We start from the raw sequence: 21551 nt of genomic DNA on the forward strand, positions 1-21551 counted from the left end.
AGGCTATATGCCAAAGCTTCTAAGTTATTATCTTTTTGTTGGTGCAAATGGTAATGACTTTCTCATACCGTAATTTGATACAACCAGAATTTGTGTTCGGTGATACTACTCACTCTAAAGACCAAACAAAGCTTGTGTAGAAGATTACCACAAGTACTGAACTCTGAGCGGATCCAAGAATAAATTGAGGAGTCTGGTGACTTCCACTCCACGTTCTCTCAAAGCTGAAGCAGTCTCTGCCAGGTTTAACGTGAGATGTTATGGTACACAAACAAATAATTGGACAGATTCACATGTTTACAAGTTTTTTTATTTAAATACGAACTACAATTTTTTTTCTGAATGTCATGAAATGTTGTGTATTTAGTGCCATCATTTGTTGGCCATTTGGACCGCCATAACGAGTATTCTGTTAAAATGCGATACCTACGCACATATGTTTGCGCATGTATCGTACTTTTAAGCGGAGCAATGTTAATCGTAACCAGTAAATACCAGCTGCAATAAATGTTAAGGTCAAACCTGCCAGAATTTAACAAATAAAAAAAAAACAGAGATTACCTTGGCATGTAGATTTTAATGCTGTAAGCAACACAATCCAAGTTATTCTCTATTCCTGGGAAGTAACTTGTAATACGGCCTATTTATGGCACCCTAAACAGTCCCAGGTGTATCATTATTTATCAGGTGCCATGGACATCACGCCAAACACAGCTCACTCATAATGTGGTCCTCGGACCTTTATTGTCATTGTCAGGGACAAATATCCACACCAGAAGAAATGAGCAATGATATAAATTACTCCAAACGATGGCAGGATCTACTCGTAACGATGCTGACTTGAAGAAACAATATAGTAAGCAGAAAAATAAAGCAGATTATAATAGATCTAGTTGCCCAAATGACCCGAAACTTCTATTATATTGATGTTTTTGAAAATGCTTAATTTCGTTTTGTCCATATTTTATTTCTTGTCTTTATCTTTCTTATCCTTCTTCTCTTTCTTGTCCTTGGGCTTCTTCTCCTTGTTCAGCTTCTTTTCTTTTTTTTTCTTGTGTTCGTGACCTTCACCGTGGTGCTCCTGTTCAAGATAAAGCACATCTTAATTTAATGGGAAATTCATTATACTGGACACTAATATAGGAACATATTTTCTTTACTTTCCATGCCCAATAACAGATGGAAAGAAAGAAGGAAAGAAGGAAAAAGTTGGAACTTCGACGAGATTTCAACTAGTTTTCAACTTAGAATGATCTCACCGCAGTTATATGTTTTACTATGTAGGTATCAATATACGTGTAGACCCTTGAGGCAATCTCTATGTTCAGGCATGCAGGTAGTGTTTTGTATATTTGTAAGATGCCAGTTTGAAGCACCACTTCAGAAGGTGCCAATATTTATGCACAAGGACAGCAATAGTTAAGCACCCAAATCCAAGTTTCTGGCTAAGTGCAAAGTTCCCCACAATTCTGAAGTTTTAATTTCGGCCTGTTCCAATATCGACTCAGGGTGGACTGTCAAGGTAAGTTGATGCGGAGTTAAGAAGAGTGTACTTCCCTGCACCTTGACGATATGTTGGAAGTTGATATTGTGGAGTCTATTATGTGCCACTGGATATTATTAACGTCAGTATTGTAACAAACAACCCAAAGCCCAGATATGTTTCTAATACTATAACTCTTTAATATTGATAGTCCTGTGCCAGTATGCCGATGTTAAGACAGCCTGGACTATGCTTCCGCGTGGATGAAAACCTACTTTGTATGAGATACCTTTATATATTGGTTGAAATGCACAACTTTGTAAGACCATGTCCTTTCTGTGTGTCCTGGTCCACATGGCTTTAAGGGGGTCTTGCAATCATTTAGAGGATGCTACCGCTTCGTCTCCAACTTATTAGTTTGCACTTTTTGGGAGCTAACAGACAGGAAGGTTTTCTAGGGAATTTCACCTTCAAAGCAAAAGGTTTGAGCTCCAAGTCATTTCGAATGGATGTCACCAAGGTTTGCTGCCTTTAAAATGACCATCATGACATCAGTACCAGGGATACTGCACAGACAACCGGAAGAAGGACTAATGAATACCACACCAAATAAAAAAAGAACATGCAGAAAATCTCATTGTTATCTTAATGATGTGATGTCAAACAAATTATAGTGGAATCTACCTTGGGAGACCTTCGGATCGTCATTCACGCCGACATTTGTTGGTGCATAAGGCAGTGTGCATGTGTGCTTAGGGTGATCAAGTCACAAGATGGAAATAGAAATCATCAGTGGCGGCTCCTCGTGGGAGTGCTGCGGGGTGGTGAGGCTGGGGAGGGGCAGGGTGGGGGGTAGTAAACTCTGGCATAAGGCCAAACGGAGTTCAGTTAATAAATAAATAAAACAAATTTCATTGCGCGCACTGCATTGCATAGCTGCATTGCAGCGCGCGCAATGAAATTCGTTTTATTTATTTATGTATTGACTGAAGTCCGTTCAGCCTTATGCCAGAGTTTACTACCCCCCACTGTGCCCCTCCCCTGGCCCGCCCCGCAGCACTCCCACGAGGAGCCGCCACTGGAAATCATTGAGGACTTCAGACCTAATTGCAAATTCCATAAAGAGAACCTGGAGCCATGTGTGCAGTTCAATCACTTGACTGGATGAGTAAAGGAGAAAACAGATAAGCAGCAGAGATGCACCATGTGATTAGGCTTGTCATTTATCATCAAAATCGTAAACTTACGTTCAGAAACTTTACCCAAGTTATCAGAATTGCTTATCCCGGTTTTCAAGCAAAGTAAAGATATTTATAGCTACAACTAACAAGGCAATCAGAGCTAAAGTCAAAAGGAAACTTCAATAATAGGGAATTTGATGAAGAGAAAATAGTAGGTGAACAAGCATTGGCAAAGCCAATAGGTCTCGCCTTTTGGCTTTGCCAATGCTTTTTACGGACTCTGTTCAGCATTTAAACACAAACAGTGAAATGCCTTACCTCACAGGACACTGCAAGTGAAGGGGCGAGGGTGAGAGCAGTAGAATCGGTGCCTCCTCAGATTCGGTTGCGGCACCTGTGGGCAGGCGCGCAACACCCATTGGACTCAAAGGGCTTCAGCCCCCCCCCCCCCCTCGTCGTGTGTGGCAGCCCGGGATGAGACAGCTTCCCGGGCACACACAGCCGCACCCGAGCACTTCACAGGTCTTTAAAAGACCATTTTGCATGTTAATGAGGCCTCGCGGTTGTTTCACCCCTTCTAAGAGCCCCTGCAGCTCCACTCTGCCTATTGCTTAAAGATTCAGCCCCCCCCGAAATTTTTTCTTAGCCCCCCCCCCGAAATGTGGCTCTAGTTGCGCCTCTGCCTGTGGGCCACCCGCTTGCAACTGGCCCTTCGTGGGCTATAATTGACGACGCAGCGGGGAGACCAGCAGAAAAAGTACAACCAAAGTACAGCGTGGGGGGAGGGAGAAAAACAACATGGACAATGGGAGGGGGCGGGAGCATGTTGAACATGGACAACGGGAGGGGGTGGGAACAAAAGTAGTAAAGTGTGAGAAAATCCTCTCGAAATCCTCTGTGGAGCTCTAACGTGGAATGACTTTAGCCTACACATTAACCTTAATGCAGTTCTGTTTCTGGGGCACGAGCATGTTGCACACCGTCAATGGAGGGGGGTCGGGAGCACAGGGAAGGTGACAACGGGAGGGTGGGAAGGAGCATGGTGAACACGGACAATGGGAAGGGGGTGGGGGACAGGAGCAAAGTGAAACAGGAAATTTAAACAAGCAAAAGCACGACCCACGAGGAATGCAGCTGCCCACCTGCGCGCCGCTGCTCGCTCCCACAAGCAAAACGCTGTGGAGTGAACATTTGACAAAAAGGCGGGACATGCGCCTGCCTTTAGCCATGTGCAGGCTTCAAAAACAAAATCACTCAGGCAACAGCGAGCCAAATGCATGGGGGGAGTCAGACCCAAACAGAAAAGTTTAGAGTGATTACAAGAAGCCTCGAAGAGCAGCGCATGCGCGCTGACTCAGGCTCAACCTAATGAAAACTTAAACGAATAACAAATAAACAAAAAGGAGGAAAGTAGACCTTTTAGTAGATAGGTTCATCTATATAAGCAACCACAGGTGTCCATAGTCTCCAAAAGTAATAAAGTTGGTCCTTGGCACATTTAATTGCTTTCTCAATTCCATAACATTCTCTAAACACACTTCATAAACTCACAAAGGTAGAGATAGTGGGGAATATTTATAATGAGCAGGTTAGACTCTAGCAGCAGAAGTACCAAGACTGTGATTTTAGGGTCTGAATCTACCATCAAGGATACAAGTTCTTGAAGTCCAACTGCCTTGATCATGGAGTGATCACACAGAGAGTGATGTAGAGATGATCGATAACCATGATCCTTCAATGGGTGGAATAACCTTGTTTTTGAAAGGTCGTGAAAATTGTGACAACGTTTCTGTATGATATTCAATTTAATTTACAGTCCACAGAGGCAGCTTTGCAGGGGTTGCTAGTGTCCAATATAGTGAATTTCCAATGACCATGGCTGTATGACTTTACAATATAAGCAACCATGTGGACTGACTTTTCAAGATAGAGGATTTGCGTCATCTCAGCAGGAAGACACATGCAGGACAGGTATCTTTGCACTATAATCTACATCCTGCAAGTGTGTCATCTCACCACACTGTTACATCTTTGACAATGGAAAGGAAGGAATCAAAGCTACCTGTTAATTTTACCTCTCCTAGCAGATGCATGCATATATTGTATTACCTTAATAGCACAGATCTGCACAATGCATTTTAGCAGTGAGCCTGAAGATGGTCACTGTAGGAAGGATGCAAAATCATCTTTCCACAGATAAGTGTCTGTGGATTGGTGACAGAAGCTCTCTGACATTGACATTTACTTCAACCAGGAATGGGATATCACTGCTCCCTCAATGAAAATGTGCAGTTGCAGGCTGACAACTGCACAGGAGAATCTCAGCTGCATATGGGACTGCACCTTGCTGTGGAGTAGCGGCCGACCATCTGCTTCCTACAACACCACCTCCTACAACACCATGAAAAGATAGAGCTGTGCACCAGTGAATGATCTAAGAAGGTGACAAGAGCAAATTCTCACAAGAGAAGTGAGTTCTCGTGACAACTGCTCATCAGCCCAACACCTAAAAAACATAACTGAAAAGGACTGGTAGGTCTGTATTTAATTAGGACCCAACTCATCTCGTGAATGTTTTAGTACATCACTGGTTGCTTCAAGGCACCCCAATTGGGACCAAAATTTGTATTAACTGCATAGACACCACAAGAACTAGTTTTTTTAATTTGATTCCAGTCTGTGATGTCAAGGAATATTTAGCAACTCATCTACAACCTGTGAATGAAGTAGCATTATTTATTCTCACACACAATTGCCTGCTACAAAGCATTGACACCTATAAGAGCATATCCAGCTTCACTGAGTGAGAAACGCTAAAGGTATTGCTCTTTGGAATGTCAACATAACCACACGCTTCAATAAATATACCCAATAGGTAAAAGTCAGAGCCTGATCCATGGTTAGGGCTGCCTGGGGGAGAAGAGGCCTTGAGACCTCACCTGGGCCTTTCAGGTGGATGGCGCAGCAGACATAACAGGTAGGTAATGAATAGGCTGGTGAGGGCTGGGGTGAGGATAGAACGGTTTAAGGTCATGGGCGCAGAGTTCATCCAGGAAGCTAAAAAAGGGCAAAATACCGAAATGCACCCTCAAAACTGGTTCAACCATCTCTTGACCTTCCAATGCCAGGGGGTATATTTATGAGTCTGGTATTCTTCTTAATAATTTTAAAACAGAGCTTCTACCATGGCAGACCATCTTGCAAGTCAAAATAAACCTGGAAGGTAGCGGTAGCTCTTCATCACCTAGGTGAAGAAGTTAAAATGATCTCCGAAAGAGACCTCTGCCCACTTCTCCTTTGGAAACAGGCTTATTTCAACTGTTTCCAGAGCAGACACTTCTTTTCTCACAATTTTTCCAAAGTTTAAATCTTGATTAGATCACAGATTCCTCCCTTAGCGATGTGATCTGTTAATAACAGCACCAGCCCTGGTTAAAGGATGGAGAAAGAATCAAACATGCACTGGCAATGCCAATAGGTCTCGCATTTGCGCGAGTTAGAGCTATTGGCTCTGTAAATGACAATGTCTTCTACCCATGTGTTTTGGTTTGGAGTGGTGTGAATGCATTTGGGTTGTATTGGAATTGTGGTGTGGATTTTTGTGGGGTGGGGTAGATTTGTATGGTGTGGAGTGGATTTGTGGAGTGGAATTACGTGACATGGTGTATAGATAGGGGTGAGAGCTGCACAAAATAAACAGACCGGAAGACAGAGAGGGATAGATAGTTTGTGCACTAAGTGCTGAATGAACTCCAGACAGATGATCAGAAAGAGTGTGCGAGAAAGGGAGAAAGGGGAGAGCAGGCAGCAGACATAAAAGGTAGCGCCTGTGTATGCAGAAGACACCCGAAGAAGAGGAGGAGAGGATGGGATCGGGGGACAGAAAACTTGAAAAGGCACAGAAAAGAAACTGCACTTGAAGACCTGAAGTCAACCACATGAGAGAGGCGGGAAGAGTGTGTAAGACTGAGATACAGGGGTGAGAAAGGGACTGGTTGCTCTTCCCAAAGAATCCTTTTTAACCTGAAAGTATGGCAGGTGTTCAAAGAGGCAATGAACACCCACCAGCTGATGCCAGGCACCGATAATGGGCACCAGACTGAAAGTGGCGTGTGAGCTGACAAAGAGCAGAGAAAGATGGGCTTAGCACATTTTTCAGTTTCCAAGTATAAGTGAGAGCAGCATCAAGGCAAGTAGGAGGAGCACCCCGAGAGGGGGGTGGCAAGAGTCGGTGCACAGCTCAAGGAGGTAAAGGAAAGCAGCATGTTTGAGCGGGGAGTACAGAGAGGAGCTAGGGAGTGTGAGGGAGGGATGAGAGGGACAGTGGTGGTGTGAGGGGAAAGGTGACCGGGTTGGTGGGAGTGGTGTATCCCAGCTTCATTTGTCCAGCCCTATCCTTCCCCATGGGCCTCACCACCACAGCTGTTGGAATTGCTGGAAGGAGAAATACAAAGAAAATACTGCTCTTTATCACACACAATTAATCCAACTACCTTTAGTTGCTAAGCAGCGACTGATAGTTTGATGCAATACATGCACCCATATTTGGCCATATTCGTTTAATTTGGACTCTGTGTGTGCCCGTGTATGTCTATATATATTTGAGGATTCTTATCTTTCAATGACCAGGACTGGTAAATGGGGAGCTTCAGAGACAACCTGCACTTTACTTTTTGTGAAAGAGTGACAATTAATGGACCATGTAAATGGGAAATAGGCCAGTCTAGCTACCCGTGTGTGCAAGAGTAATTTTATTTAGTGAACTAGGGCAAGTATGTGTACATGGACTAGTTCACGTTCTTGCATGGTAAAATGTCCCAACCAGTGAGGACGAGTCCGTAAAGATTGGGCTGGTCTCTTCTTCAGCCGTTTCTGGGACCAGTGAACTAAGACATGTAGTGGAGCAAGGTAACTTTAGCTTAGCGTGTAGCCATGGCCACAGTGGCCGGTACCTGAAAGGGCTAGTCCAGCTGCTTGCATAGTGCACTCACAGTCACTAGTGTGAGAGGCACTATCTAGAAAATATTGAATAAGGCCAGTGAATAAGTAACCTGTTCATACAGAAGTCCCAGTCTTGCGTGTACACCCTCTACCAAAATCAAAACAAGACTACTGGCTTATGAGTTCTGTACTCTAAATCTGCATGAAAAAAAACTAGTGTTAAAGAAATATTAAAATGCATTGCAGAATAGTAAACGCGTGGAAGTGTACCCTGCTACAAAGTACGAAATGTCAGGGAAACTTGCCACAGGAAAGTAAACTGATTTGCCAACAATACAAGGACCCAGAGCTAAGAATGTTGGTGAAGAGGGAAACCCAAAACCATATGATCTCCTTTTATATTTCCATGAAACTTTAATACGTGTTTCCCTCAGCCAATTGTAATGAGGTTCAAGCAAGAGTGTATGTGCCGAAGACCAAAGACAGAGCGTGTTAACAAACTCCAATCAAAACGGGGGCAACAAAACATGTAGAAAATGTGCAAAATGCAACAGGTGCATTTCAGAAAGTAAATGAAATACAGATACATAATTCTAAAAAAAAACAAAAATAATAAGATTGCATCCTGCTTTGGTCTTCAGTGAATACATTCACATTCTGAACAAATTTACTGACCTAAAATATAGGATAACCTGATTATAGCTGGACAAAAGTTATTAAAACTCACTGATCAAAGCATGCCCAAGGATCTATGGTTATAAAAGTGCACCAAGAACTGTGGGGCAGATTAGAGTGGGGCAGATTTCCCTGGATTCGAGCATATTGCTTTGGATTGAAGTGGGGCAGATTGCTTTGAATTAGAGTGGGGAAGATTGTTCTGGATTAGAGTGGGGCCGATTGTTCTGGATTAGAGTGGGGCCGATTGTTCTGGATTAGAGTGGGGCCGATTGTTCTGGATTAGAGTGGGGCCGATTGTTCTGGATTAGAGTGGGGCCGATCACTTTTGACTGGAGTGGGGCAGATCTCTTTATATTGGAGTGGGGCAGATTTCTTTGGACTGGAGTGGTGTAGATTGCTGCGGAATGGAGTGGGGAAGTTTGGAGTCGGTGCGGTGGATTGGGCTTGATTGGAGTTGGGTGGATTGGATTGGAGGGGTGAATCAGGATGTAGTGAGGTAGATTGGATTGGAGTGTGGTAGACTGGGGTGGGCAGATTGTTTTGGATTGGAGCAGAAGGGAGTGGAGCAAACCGCATTGAATTGGAGTGGGGTCGTTTTTTTTAGGATTGGCGTGGGGCAGATTGGAGTGGGGCAGATTGTTTTGGATTTGAGTGGGACAGATTGTTCTGGGTTGGAGCAGGCTACACCAGCCTATGCTATCATAGGCTCGCCCCTAAAAACAAACCGTTCTCTAGCCTGGCAGTCAGTGAAAGGTAATAAAAAATAAACTGCTCTGCATCAAATGTGAAAATATTGTTATGACTGAAGGCAAGTGGTCCTTTATTATTAATTCATTGCACCAGTAGGCATGAAAGAAAACGCCATAATACGGATAAAAATAAAATACCGAAAGCACATAATGGGACCCAAACTGCACATCCTTGCTCACCAGCTCCAAATCCTTTAAAAGAATAAGACTAGGCCTACCAAACAGATTCCCTGCCTTGCTGCTTAAAAATTAAAATATTCATCATTTTATTGTCAAAGATAAAAGGAGATGGATAGCAAATCAGTTTACTTGCTAAAGCGCTCTGCAAAAAATGGTCTTAGTTCAGATTAACTACTTCATAACTCATTAACTTTATTTATAAAAAGCGTATATGCCTTGTGCTGAGATAACCCTTGGTATACTGTACAAACAGTGCAAAAAGAGGGAACATAACATAAAAATAAAAAAATTGGAATACGATAGAAATTCAGTACATCAGCCCTCAAGCAACTTTTTGAACAACTAGTGCACAAAATGTCGCTTTCACACTTAATAAATGAATGAGGGTCTTCAGCTTCCTGTATCTTTAAAGCACCAACAATTGGGAAAAATCTGTCAGCTCTACACATACAACCATTCTTGTCTCAATGAAAAGATCATGGTGGTATATCGACAGAAAAAAATACTGTTCTTTATAACTACGGCTTTGTGGTTTTAGAACCAACCTTTCAGCTCAATGACAAAAACCTACAATTGACTGAACCGAACTCCTAGTCAAAGCTTTGGAAGGATGCAGGCTTGAGATACCTTGGCCCCGTCAGGTTATATTTTAACCCCCCCTAGATTTATTTGGACTGATTCAGGGTCTTATAACTAATCACATTAGCGCATGGGCAACCTTATCTGGGTTTTACCAGATTGATGTAACCAGTGATGGTGAGCGATGCTAGAGGCTGGAAAGAGCGTGCTCTTACTTATGTCAGGGGTAGTGGATGAGGATGATAATGAGCCAATGAATTATGGAAGAGTCTTGCTTAACCTTAGAGGAGACCTTTGTAGAGATGTGCAATGGTATGTTTATAAATTGTCTCAGGAGAAATAGGACTTTGTAATGTACGATTTGTCTGAAGCGCTGATAAAAGAACCTTCTTAAAAAAAACTCTTTAAAATCATGGCATAAAGTGGAGAAAGGATCTGGCTTCACTGCCTGTAAAGCAATGAATTCCTGCAGGAGCTTGGTGCAGGGTCACACAGCATCCTGGGGTCGTCTTGGCTCCAACATTCGGACTGAACTGCCCAATTAATTTTTTTTTTTTTTTTAAATTGATAGGAATTAGTATTATTTGGATTTATATACTGGACTCTGGGAGCTCAAATCACAGTATTTCAAGCCAACACAGACTCGAACCTGGATCTTCAGTTACGAAGTCGGCTGCTCTAACCATTACAACACACCCTCTCCTTCATTAACAACAGGACAAGCAGATGAAGAGTAATTCTTTAACAGATGTAGGCTCATCGCAACAAAAAAGTCTTTCATTTTCTTGACTGCAAACAGGAGGGTGTTCGATGCGCAGAGTCACAGAAATTTAATTAATTACACCCGCAGACGGACGTAGATTAACAAACTGTACAACCAGGCTTTAAAAAAATCCCTTTAGGAATCCCTTGGAGTCTTATATCAGACAGGGGGATTTGGACACATTCTAATGTGCCCAACGCCGGCTGGGCCTCCGCACAGCCTGCTTTTGCAACAGAAAGGCTCTGCCAGTCGTCTCAGTATTAGGAACCTATTTGTGCACAAGTTTTAAAAACTCATTTATCGGTACAGCAGCGATCATTTTACAAAGAGGTTACGGTATTCTGTGACGACTACAGGGTAGAGCTGCCTGGCTTGAAAAAGTGACACATCTCTTCTGTGGAATCGTTTCTAAAAAACCAGCATAGATAAGAGTCACAGAATCCAAATCCCTAATACGGAGAAAGGGCTGCGGTTGCTGCGTTACAACCATCAATACCGGAAAAAAAGAAGCAGCTACAGGCGCCAGTTCCCAAAATCAACTCTGCATAAAAAAACATACAAGGTCATCTACAAAAACTGCAAAACTCTAAACGGTGACTCCTGCCCACAAACTAGAAAGTGTAAAACCAGGTAAAATGTTAGTGTTCACGCTGTCTCTCGCAGCACTCCCTGTTCTTCCCCCGCCCTCTCCTGATGAAGGGTAAGGTCACAGGTGAAGCGCGTGGAAAGAAAATAAAGAGCCCTGCCTGGAACAAGTCTGGATTGGCCTATGCTGGGCGCCCTTGGGCAAATGTGAGGAGAAAAGAATAATCATTCTTTACAAGCCTTTTTATGGGGGAAGCCTAGAGCAGTGATCCAGTTGCTGCATTCCTGTCTGCAGACAGCAATGGGAGATAAGTGAAGTCGACTGCAAGCAGTAACAGGAATCAAAGAAGAAAATAGTCCCCCAAATGACAGATAAACAACCAAATCATAAAGATACCATACATAGACCATGCTTTGCTGGGAGGAAACAAAGACAAAAGAGGGGACAAAGAAGCAGGACTGACCACTAGCAAAGGAATGGCACTAAAACAATCAAATGAAAAGCAATGGGTTACGCTATCCAACACTTTCCCTACTGTTGCACTCTCTGGAGTTGGAATAGTAATTGTTAGTCCTACGCTATCCAACACTTTCCCTACTGTTGCAGTCTCTGGAGTTGGAATAGTAATTTTTACCCCTACGCTATCCAACACTTTCCCTACTGTTGCACTGTCTGGAGTGGGAATCTCAATTTTTACCCCTACGCTATCCAACACTTTCCCTACTGTTGCACTCTCTGGAGTTGGAGTATTAATTTTTAACCCTACGCTATCCAACACTTTCCTTACTGTAGCACTCTCTGGAGTTGGAATAGTAATTTTTACACCTACGCTATCCAACACTTTCCCTACTGTTGCACTCTCTGGAGTTGGAATAGTAATTTTTACCCCTACGCTATCCAACACTTTCCCTACTGTTGCACTCTCTGGAGTTGGAATAGTGATTTTTACCCCTACGCTATCCAACACTTTCCATACTGTTGCACTCTCTGGAGTTGGAATAGTAATTGTTACCCCTACGCTATCCAACACTTTCCCTACTGTTGCACTCTCTGGAGTTGGAGTACTAATTTTTACCCCTACGCTATCCAACACTTTCCCTACTGTTGCACTCTCTGGAGTTGGAATAGTAATTTTTACACCTACGCTATCCAACACTTTCCCTACTGTTGCACTCTCTGGAGTTGGAATAGTAATTTTTACCCCTACGCTATCCAACACTTTCCCTACTGTTGCACTCTCTGGAGTTGGAATAGTGATTTTTACCCCTACGCTATCCAACACTTTCCCTACTGTTGCACTCTCCGGAGTTGGAATAGTAATTGTTACCCCTACGCTATCCAACAATTTCCCTACTATTGCACTCTATGGATTTGGAATAGTAATTTTTACCCCTACGCTATCCAGCACTTTCCCTACTGTTGCACTGTCTGGAGTGGGAATCTTAATTTTTACCCCTACGCTATCCAACACTTTCCCTACTGTTGCACTCTCTGGAGTTCGAGTACTAATTTTTACCCCTACGCTTTCCAACACTTTCCCTACTGTTGCACTCTCTGGATTTGGAATAGTAATTTTTACCCCTATGCTATCCAACACTTTTCCTACTGTTGCACTCTCTGGAGTTGGAATAGTAATTTTTAACCCTACGCTATCCAACACTTTCCCTACTGTTGCACTCTCTGGAGTTGTAATAGTAATTTTTACCCCTACGCTATCCAACACTTTCCCTACTGTTGCACTCTTTGGAGTACTAATTTTTACCCCTACGCTATCCAACACTTTCCCTACTGTTGCACTGTCTGGAGTGGGAATCTTAATTTTTACCCCTACGCTATCCAACACTTTCCCTACTGTTGCACTCTTTGGAGTACTAATTTTTACCCCTACGCTATCCAACACTTTCCCTACTGTTGCACTCTCTGGAGTTGGAATAGTAATTTGTACCCCTACGCTATCCAACACTTTTCCTACTGTTGCACTCTCTGGAGTTGGAATAGTAATTTTTAACCCTACGCTATCCAACACTTTCCCTACTGTTGCATTCTCTGGAGTTGGAATAGTATTTTTATCCCTACGCTATCCAACACTTTTCCTACTGTTGCACTCTCTGGATTTGGAATAGTTATTTTTACCCCTTCGCTATCCAACACTTTCCTTACTGTTGCACTCCCTGGAGTCGGAATAGTAATTTATACCTCTACGTTATCCAACACTTTCCCTACTGTTACACTATCTGGAGTGGATATAGTAATTTTTAGCCCTGCGCTATCCAAAATTTTCCTTTATGTTGTTTTTTTGGGAGCTGGAGTAGTAGTTTTATTGTCTCTGCTATTTAATATTTATTTTTATTATTTTAGCTAATGTAGTATATAATTAATTTTAACAATCTTTAAATTAAATGTAATTTTGTAAATTTGTTATACATAATTATTTAATTTTTATTTATGTTATTGTTTTATGTGTGTAATGTGTTTGCAATTTTTAATATTTTTAAATAATTTATAATTTATTACAATAATTATAAAAACATTATTAAGTAAGTATATATATTATATATTATATGTATATGTGTAATTCATTTTTTATTAAATTATATTGATTAATTATTAATTTTTAACATTATTAAATATATTTAACTATGTTTATTTTATTTATAAGTATTATTATGTTTATTTAACATATTTTTTGTAACAAAAAAAACGATATTTTTCAAAACGATATTTTTTAAATCTATATATTTTTTTCGATATTTTTGCACTTACCATGTTGTAGATAGGATGTCGATATTCTTGACATCGATATTTGTGTTGCGATATTTTTGTAGGTCGATTTTCTGACCTTCGAAATTTTGTCAGAGATCCGATGGAAAGAATGGAAGTTGGGAAAAAAACGAAGAAACAAATAAAGCAAAGACAAAGTACTATGTAAAACTAGGGATCAAAATAGTAATGTAATAAAAGTGGCTCAATCAGTAACCCATATCACAGATCAGAGGCGCAACTAGAGCCAAATTTCGGGGGGGGGGGGCTAAGAAAAAATTTGGGGGGTGGCTGAGTCTTTGAGCAATAGGCAGAGTGGATCTGCAGGGGCTCTTAGAAGGGGTGAAACAACAGCAAGGCCTCATTAACATGCAAATGGTCTTTTTAAGAACTGTGAAGTGCTCGGGTGCGGCTGTGTGTGTGCCCGGGAAGCTGTCTCATCCCGGGCTGCCACACACGACGGGGCTGAAGTCCTTTGAGTCCAATCGGTGTTGCGCGCCTGTCAGAGATCTAGGACTGGAGTGTCAACAGTGGTATCCTACAACTAAGAAATTAAATAGAAAAAGTGCGTGTTTTTGTCTTACACACCACCGATGATGCCCCACTTCGGGTGACATCATTGCAGAAACATCAGCTGTGGCTGTGTATGCAGTTAGGGCCTTAACTTCATTGCACTTTCATGGCCGGAGTCACAAAAAAGTAGATCTGGGCCTGTACTAGTACTCCTCGAATGGGTCCACATTTACTACATGTTTACAACTCACAGATGCGGATAGCAGTACAATGGAAAGCTGAGCATTGGAGGTTTTGAGGCATATTCAACTGGTAATGTCAAGAGACATTTATATTAACAATTACTGTTCCCCAAATATAGGACTGTGCACAAGCTGAGCTCTGCAATTGCACATTTTTTCCTTTATTTTTATGCAGGAAAAATATTTGTCCTGAAGCCCCACAAACTTTGGCCATTTCACTTCTAAACCTGGAAGGAATTTTACTTCCAGCACTTTGCTACAACATCTCCAACCACTTCTGAGGCGGGAAAGGAAGAGAAAGGAGGTTAAGAATGGAGACAAACTTGCTAATATTTGGGCATTCACAACGTCCTACGGCAAACCACCCCTTGATCTGCCCTCTTCCCACCTACTGAGTGGGGTTTGGAACTCCGTAACTGTACACAGTTGTGGCAAACAATTACGCAGTAGCAAATGCAGTTAAGTCTCTTGCGTATCTTTTCGTGGATAACTGACAGTTATAGTGCACATTTATGGCCCTAGATGTACATTTATATGCTAAACACATCTGAATATAAATGTCCCACTACGGCCCAAGATGGGTTTGTGATTATGGTACATAAAGCACACACAACCTAGATGTCAGTTTCTTGGCACTTTATTAAAAAAAAAAGGACAATGTGAAAAAAAAAAACATCAGCGACCGACTGATCAAGAAATACACTCTCAGCACTATTATAATGTACTTCAATTTGGTGTTAAAAAAAGACCAGGACAAGCCTCTAATCTCTGTTGAATATTAAGGCAGGACTTGTGTTGATGACATAGTGAGAAGATACATGGACTCCCTGGAAAAATCACAGAGCTAGAAGGCTGCCATTGCACGGCAGACACCTTTTACACTATATTAATTTGGCTGCAACAAGTTTAAATATAATGGTTTTAGTCTGCTTAATTTAAGTCGTAAAGTTCATAATAGCAATGTGTGAAACATTTACATTCTTATGATCTGAAGGCGTAAAAATGTTGATCTTCCACTCCTGCTAGTTTTTTGAAGAAAGTGTTTAGAATTTGAATGCTAAGCAAGACTTCGATGCAGAATGAGCTTCAAAAGCACTACTCTTAAGCTCTCCCCAGTCTATAAAATGCAGCATGTGGGTAGAGGATTGCATTTCGAAAATGAGTCAGAAAAATATGGAAGTTTTTTGTGTTGTTACCGAATGGCTGACCACAAGGGAACTCCAATCGTAGTTGATTGTTTATTTATGTTTTTATAGAGATTGAGTTTTTGTGCTTACTCTTGCAGGAGTTAGGACTCACCAATATGCAAGCCTCTTTTTAGGTCTGGCTATAGACATCTTCAGCTATCTGGCCGGACCTGTTGTCACCACAGAGCACACATCACATACCATTCACAAACAGAGAACACATAGTATGATGAAAGTTTTCGGGTCCGCCCTTTTCACTCATTGGCATGCCTGGACAAGCCCCCTTTTGAGGGATGGATCCAAGACATTTTTAATCTATTTATGCAATATCATGCCCCACTCTTTCGTCTATGCATGTACTCTCCATCCATTACGTCATACATGTATTTAGTCATCCAGCGAAGGTTTCCCATATTCACTCACTTTTCAATACACCTAATCTCTCGCTCACCCATCCATCCATCATTCATGCAATCAGTCTCGAAGGCACGCATTCTTCAATGTACTCCTTCATCCATTCAAACATTGCTTGGCTTATCCTGGCATTCATCACTCACCAATCAAATACAAAACCGCCAAATCAAAGAATAAGCACTTTCATTTTTAAAAGCCAGAGCTTGCTTATAATTAATTAAAAAGTACCTACACACAATTTTAATAGTAAACCATTCATTTTCTTCTCTCTGGATTTTTTCTATTTCAATCTGAGAATTATAACCAACAAGCACATATAATTTACAGCAACAAATATTGTAAACCACTTACCAATAAGCAAAACGTGTGCCTTTTTTTTTTACTAACAGTACATGTTTGTGTATCTCCTTAACAATGTTATGATTAGCAAGCAAGAAGTCTAGCCAATGCTTTAATAGTGCAATCTTTTAATATGTGACAAAACGTTGTTATATGTCCTTCCATTCCTAAACTACCATTCCATAACTAACCTACCAAACCTACCATACCTAATGTACCATACCCACCTGCCATATGCACCATACCTACCAATTACATTTACCAAACCTACCTCCTATAAATGCCTTCTAGACTTAACCTATCAAACTAACCTTGACCTACCAAACCTAGCTGCATTACCGGGATAACTAACATACATACATACCATACATTTCCTCCACATCTATTATACCTGCATTTCTTTGACCCAATACATAGAATGGGATTGCCCAGTGTCCCTCACAACCTGGGTATACAATTTGAAAGACTACAGAGGCTCAAGTCAGGTCCCGCAATTCTTAGCCAAGAATTGTGAGCAAATGTTGAACAATCAACATCTGTGCCAAATGGGTCACCAAATGATCCATTTTTAAGAGCGAGGAGTGTTGTAATAATTAAGACTAACAATTAATGTCCCCTGGCACTGAATGTAGCCTTTAAGCCCCTAAAATGGTGAATTATTTTACAAAAATGTATAAACAGCAAAATTAAAGGAATACCACACAACACAAGAGGAAATTGCTAGTTTGGTATATTCATTCTCAATTAACCAACCTATATCTGCCCTATGCAAATGTATGTTTTTTATATATAATCGATGTGTTCTGGGCAGCATATAAAAATTAAATAAGTAAAGGAAATTGCTTGGTTAATTGACAATGATTATAGCAAACTAGAAATTGCCTCTTGTGTTTTGTCCTCCGATTGGAGAGAATGTGTCTCTTCAAACAAAGGTGATAAATAAATCCTTTTTGCTTTTCTTCCAGTATAAGATGTTTTATTCCAAGGTATTTTGTTGTGGCCTTTCCCAGAAACATAAGGTACTTACTATGTAAATACTGCTTCAACTCCAAACTGATCTGAACAACTTCACCAATGTTTGAAACTCACCTTCCAATAAAACTCCCATTTTTTCCACTTATGTCCTTGAGCCTCATCACCCGACTAAACATATTCAAGCCAAAATCCATCCCCTTTTGCCCCATTAGGTGGAGGGATGAATGACGATTCATTGTACCTTTGGTTGTTATGGTCTCTGATTGTTATGGTATATTAATCAGGCAGGACTCACCTTTCCTTCACCTTCACTGCAACTGGAGCTACTGCTGCTGCTGGAGTCACTGGAATGTCCGCATCCCTTCTGCAACAAGAGAGAAGCCAGCGTGTTATTCTGCAATTTAACTAGTACGGGAGTTGTACTTGTACACACAAAAGCCATCAGATACATCCAAGCCATGTGCTGTGATTACCAGTCTGGGGCTGAATCCAAGATAATAGTGGGACAGTGGACTACTTTATGAGGACATTAGAGATGTTTCTGGGTCCAGTATTGAACAGACAATTTATATTTTGCACAAAACAAACTGACATGTCTCTATGGTCAGTGAGACTTGGTCGGTGCCCATGCTGGCTCGGTATTGCATTTAAGAGTACCGCAAGGATTTCAGTTCTTTCCACAAGATGAACTCTGTCTTTAGAAAGTTGAGGCATCTGAGGCTTTGCATGAATGTTGTGCCAACTGGATAGCTTAAAAAATGACAGTTGGTGGCCTGTAGAGGGCGACCGGCTTTGTTTTTGTAGAGTAAAAGATTTAGCCCATTAAGGCCTTCTATAACATGGTGTCACTTTGGGAAATATGATTTGTCAGCGGGGGATTCAGAGGCAGGTATTTAGAACATTCATTAAATACGGACACGCCCTCCCTCTCTCCCACTGCCCGAAGGAGTGATTTTCTACCAAGTCAAAGATATCTTGCGGCATAAGGAATTAAAACTAATCATTTTGATGACAGGTCATCGTAAATTGTCTCTTGACTATGACACTTTGGTCAGCCTGGCAACTAGCAATGAGAGGCAGGGTGAGGAGAACTTGGCATAGGCTGATACAAGGTAATAAGTAACTCTTGGGTGCCACATGGTATAGAATCACGGCAGGTTGAAGTGCAAAGATGAAGGTCCTACCTGGAAATGATGGTGCAAGTCAGAACAATATCTAGGAATCACAAAGCACAAGGGTTGGGTGGAACACTCATGCTAGGACCTGCCTCGTTGCTTCGATAGCGCATAATTCCTCAAGCTTGCTGGTTCATGGCCAACTAGCATGATCACCTTAGGAAACAGGTGTGGTTACAGTAGAGCCAAAGTGCACCCTATTTTCTTCAGCTTTTAATAGTTATTTGTTGCTGAGAGGTTTTTGTTTTCCTTAAACCAGAACAAATCACTGTTTTTGCATCCCCAGGGTGCCTTGCGGTGACTGGTGAGCTGTGTTACAGTCCACATAAGACAATGATATAACACACCTGCTTCCCTTATAAGGACAGCATGCATACATGACCACCATTAGTGCAATTTGCCGAACAATTACAGCTCTTCCTCTTCGCCGTGCAACTTCAAAGCCAGGTTTGGAGGTCGGGGGAGCAGGAGAGTGTGAATAGGGGGAGGCATACAACAGTCAGAAAGAAAACTACAAATGTGTCATTTATATAAAGATGTCATGCAAAGTGCTTTACATGCCCAATTTTACATTCAGATAGCATTAACATTCGTAAATGCACTGGAAACTCGTGCAAAGCTAACTGGCGCCTGTTTTGGGAAAGAAAGCCCAGGAAAGGAACTTGTAAAGTGTATACTCACAGATGTGTGTATCTACACATCACAAATAATAAGATAATGTCTAGTAATAAAAATGTAACAAAACGCCTTTCTTTTGCCATAAAAATGGTATTTGCGTTTGATTATTATTTTCATTAGGTCCTCCTGGCCTTCTCATCTACGTTTTTCATAGGTTTTAAAACTGCATTCTGAATCTACTGACTGCTGCACTTTTCACACACACAAGGAAATATTTGGACAATAGGTGAACCAGAAGTTTCGGACTTCCAGAACAGGCCAAAGTCATGGTAGCTTAAGTATTTCCCAAAAAAGTATGGCTTTAACTTTTCTACCTGTTGCCTACCAAGGTAGGCCTCGTTTTTCAGTTGTTTTCTACTCCGTCTGCCTCTTTCTCCCATCTACCCATTTGAGGGGTTTGCTCTAGATAGATGAACTATTATAGCATTTGCAAAGATATATCCATAGGCTTAATTTTTCTGGCTTTTAAGTTATTTAAGTTATAACCAAAACGTTCCTGATTAGTGAAATCTGAGAACTCAACACAATTAAAGTGGTTGACTTTATGTAACTTGGTTCGTATTGAATACAGTACAATTAAGGTGGAGTGATTTACACAAGAGTGAAATTATTTAAAGATCTCATCGGCCCATATAAAGTAGTAGTGACCTGCAACAGACATGTTATAGCCAAAGGATGCAAGTGAATGTTGGAAAATATAAGAAATAAGTTGCGTTATCAAGTTCATCACGTTAATTGTGCAAGTTTCCGCCCTACACCTGCAAGCCGGGGGTAAGCAATGAAGAGTGTTGCACGAATGTAGCTATAATAATCATGCACTCAGACCAAGGGGGCAGAAATTACAGTTACTACTAGGATCAGTAATTTTGGCAAGTGGAAATACAGAGGTGTTCTGACATTGTCGCTGAGCTAGGGGAATTACCTCTGGAATTGGGATCACCATGGCTGATCACTTCAGTGGCTCCCCATTTTCGTCCAGCCTCCCACCTGAAGACTTGACTAGCTTTTAGTCTGTGAAATGTTCGAGGAGGGGGTAAACAGCTGGAGTACGGTATTTCCACCAGACTTCCGGACGGAAACAGTTTAAAAATTACATGGCCCTTAGAATTAGGGCCTCGGAGATTAAATCTGGAGACTGTCAAAACACGAAGTCGTAGAGTATTTGCAGTTAGCTCAGTCTTACTGGAGTTCTGCCAATGAGGTGGTTTGTTTCAGCAACTCACTTATTCAGATGTAAAATGTTGAAAGGGTGATTTGTTCTTATTTAAATGCATCCACAGCTAAACCTTCGTTAAAATATATCTAAAGTTATGAAGGAAGAGTTAATGCAATCCTAAGCCCAAACTTTGACTTAATGAACCAGAATGGCCACAGAAAACCCTCAGTTGGCTGAGGGACAGCAGGTTGCTTTCAGGCCTAGATGGGCAGAGGGTTTCCGTGCAATTTGCCTTGAAAGAATATCCTTGGTGTTCAGGCTGCCTCCCGAGTGCCTAATTAGTAAAACAATAAGAGATGTGCCCCATGGTTTTGCTCATAAACCTGCAGGTGGTGCTATTGAAGGCTGGGATACCGAATACCAAGTCTGCATAATCTTGATTCCAGCTCATGCCTCTTTATTTCACCAGCAGACACTCCCTACCTCTTCATCTGACTCTAAGTTTCTTTTTACCCCTGCTCTCTATTTCTGTTATTGTTTTCTATATTTCTCTTCTTCCTCCTTTCCACCATTCATGTTTCTATACCTTGCTCTGGGTAAAAGTCTGATGAGGAAATACAAAAGAGAAACAAATAATAGATGGAAAGCAGAACAAATCAAACATTCACCCCCAGTCAAGAGATCTGGGTTAAATCCATCCTTCTTTAGCTCACTTCGCCACCCCAGGTTAGACGCAGCCATATGCAAATCAATCTTGACCTTGCTCCTCATGGGACCAGTTCAGTCCGAACTGCCAAGCCAAGTTCTCCCTGGACCAGACCAAGCAACCTGGGACCGGTCTCAGAGTATCACCCCTCATCAGCCGGGCTAGTTTGAATCCAGTGGCACACTGAGCCCAAGACACACCTCTGGGCATACCTGGCGCACTTTGGGTGGGAAAGCAAAAGACACACAAATGATGGACGGAATGCT

At 41.6% G+C, this 21551-nt stretch overlaps 1 protein-coding gene across 2 annotated transcripts in view; it reads right to left on the bottom strand.

Moving 5' to 3' along the window:
• Window positions 1-288: 288 nt before the first annotated feature.
• C9H19orf33 (chromosome 9 C19orf33 homolog) overlaps window positions 289-21551 on the bottom strand; it is a 34710-nt gene continuing 13447 nt past the window's right edge. Inside the window, exons 3-5 of one of the 2 annotated variants that reach the window (XM_085625406.1) lie at window positions 17866-17934; window positions 13904-13979; window positions 289-1081 (exon numbers count right to left, since the gene is read on the bottom strand). In XM_085625406.1, coding sequence (XP_085481532.1) covers window positions 1068-1081; window positions 13904-13979; window positions 17866-17934 — 159 coding nt within the window. In that variant the 3' untranslated portion in view covers window positions 289-1067. The remainder of the gene's footprint in view (window positions 1082-13903; window positions 13980-17865; window positions 17935-21551) is intronic. The other variant, XM_085625405.1, reaches the window with a different exon arrangement.

This window comes from Triturus cristatus, chromosome 9 (assembly GCF_964204655.1).
Source record: "Triturus cristatus chromosome 9, aTriCri1.1, whole genome shotgun sequence".
In the NCBI taxonomy this organism is placed as follows: Eukaryota; Metazoa; Chordata; class Amphibia; order Caudata; family Salamandridae; genus Triturus; species Triturus cristatus.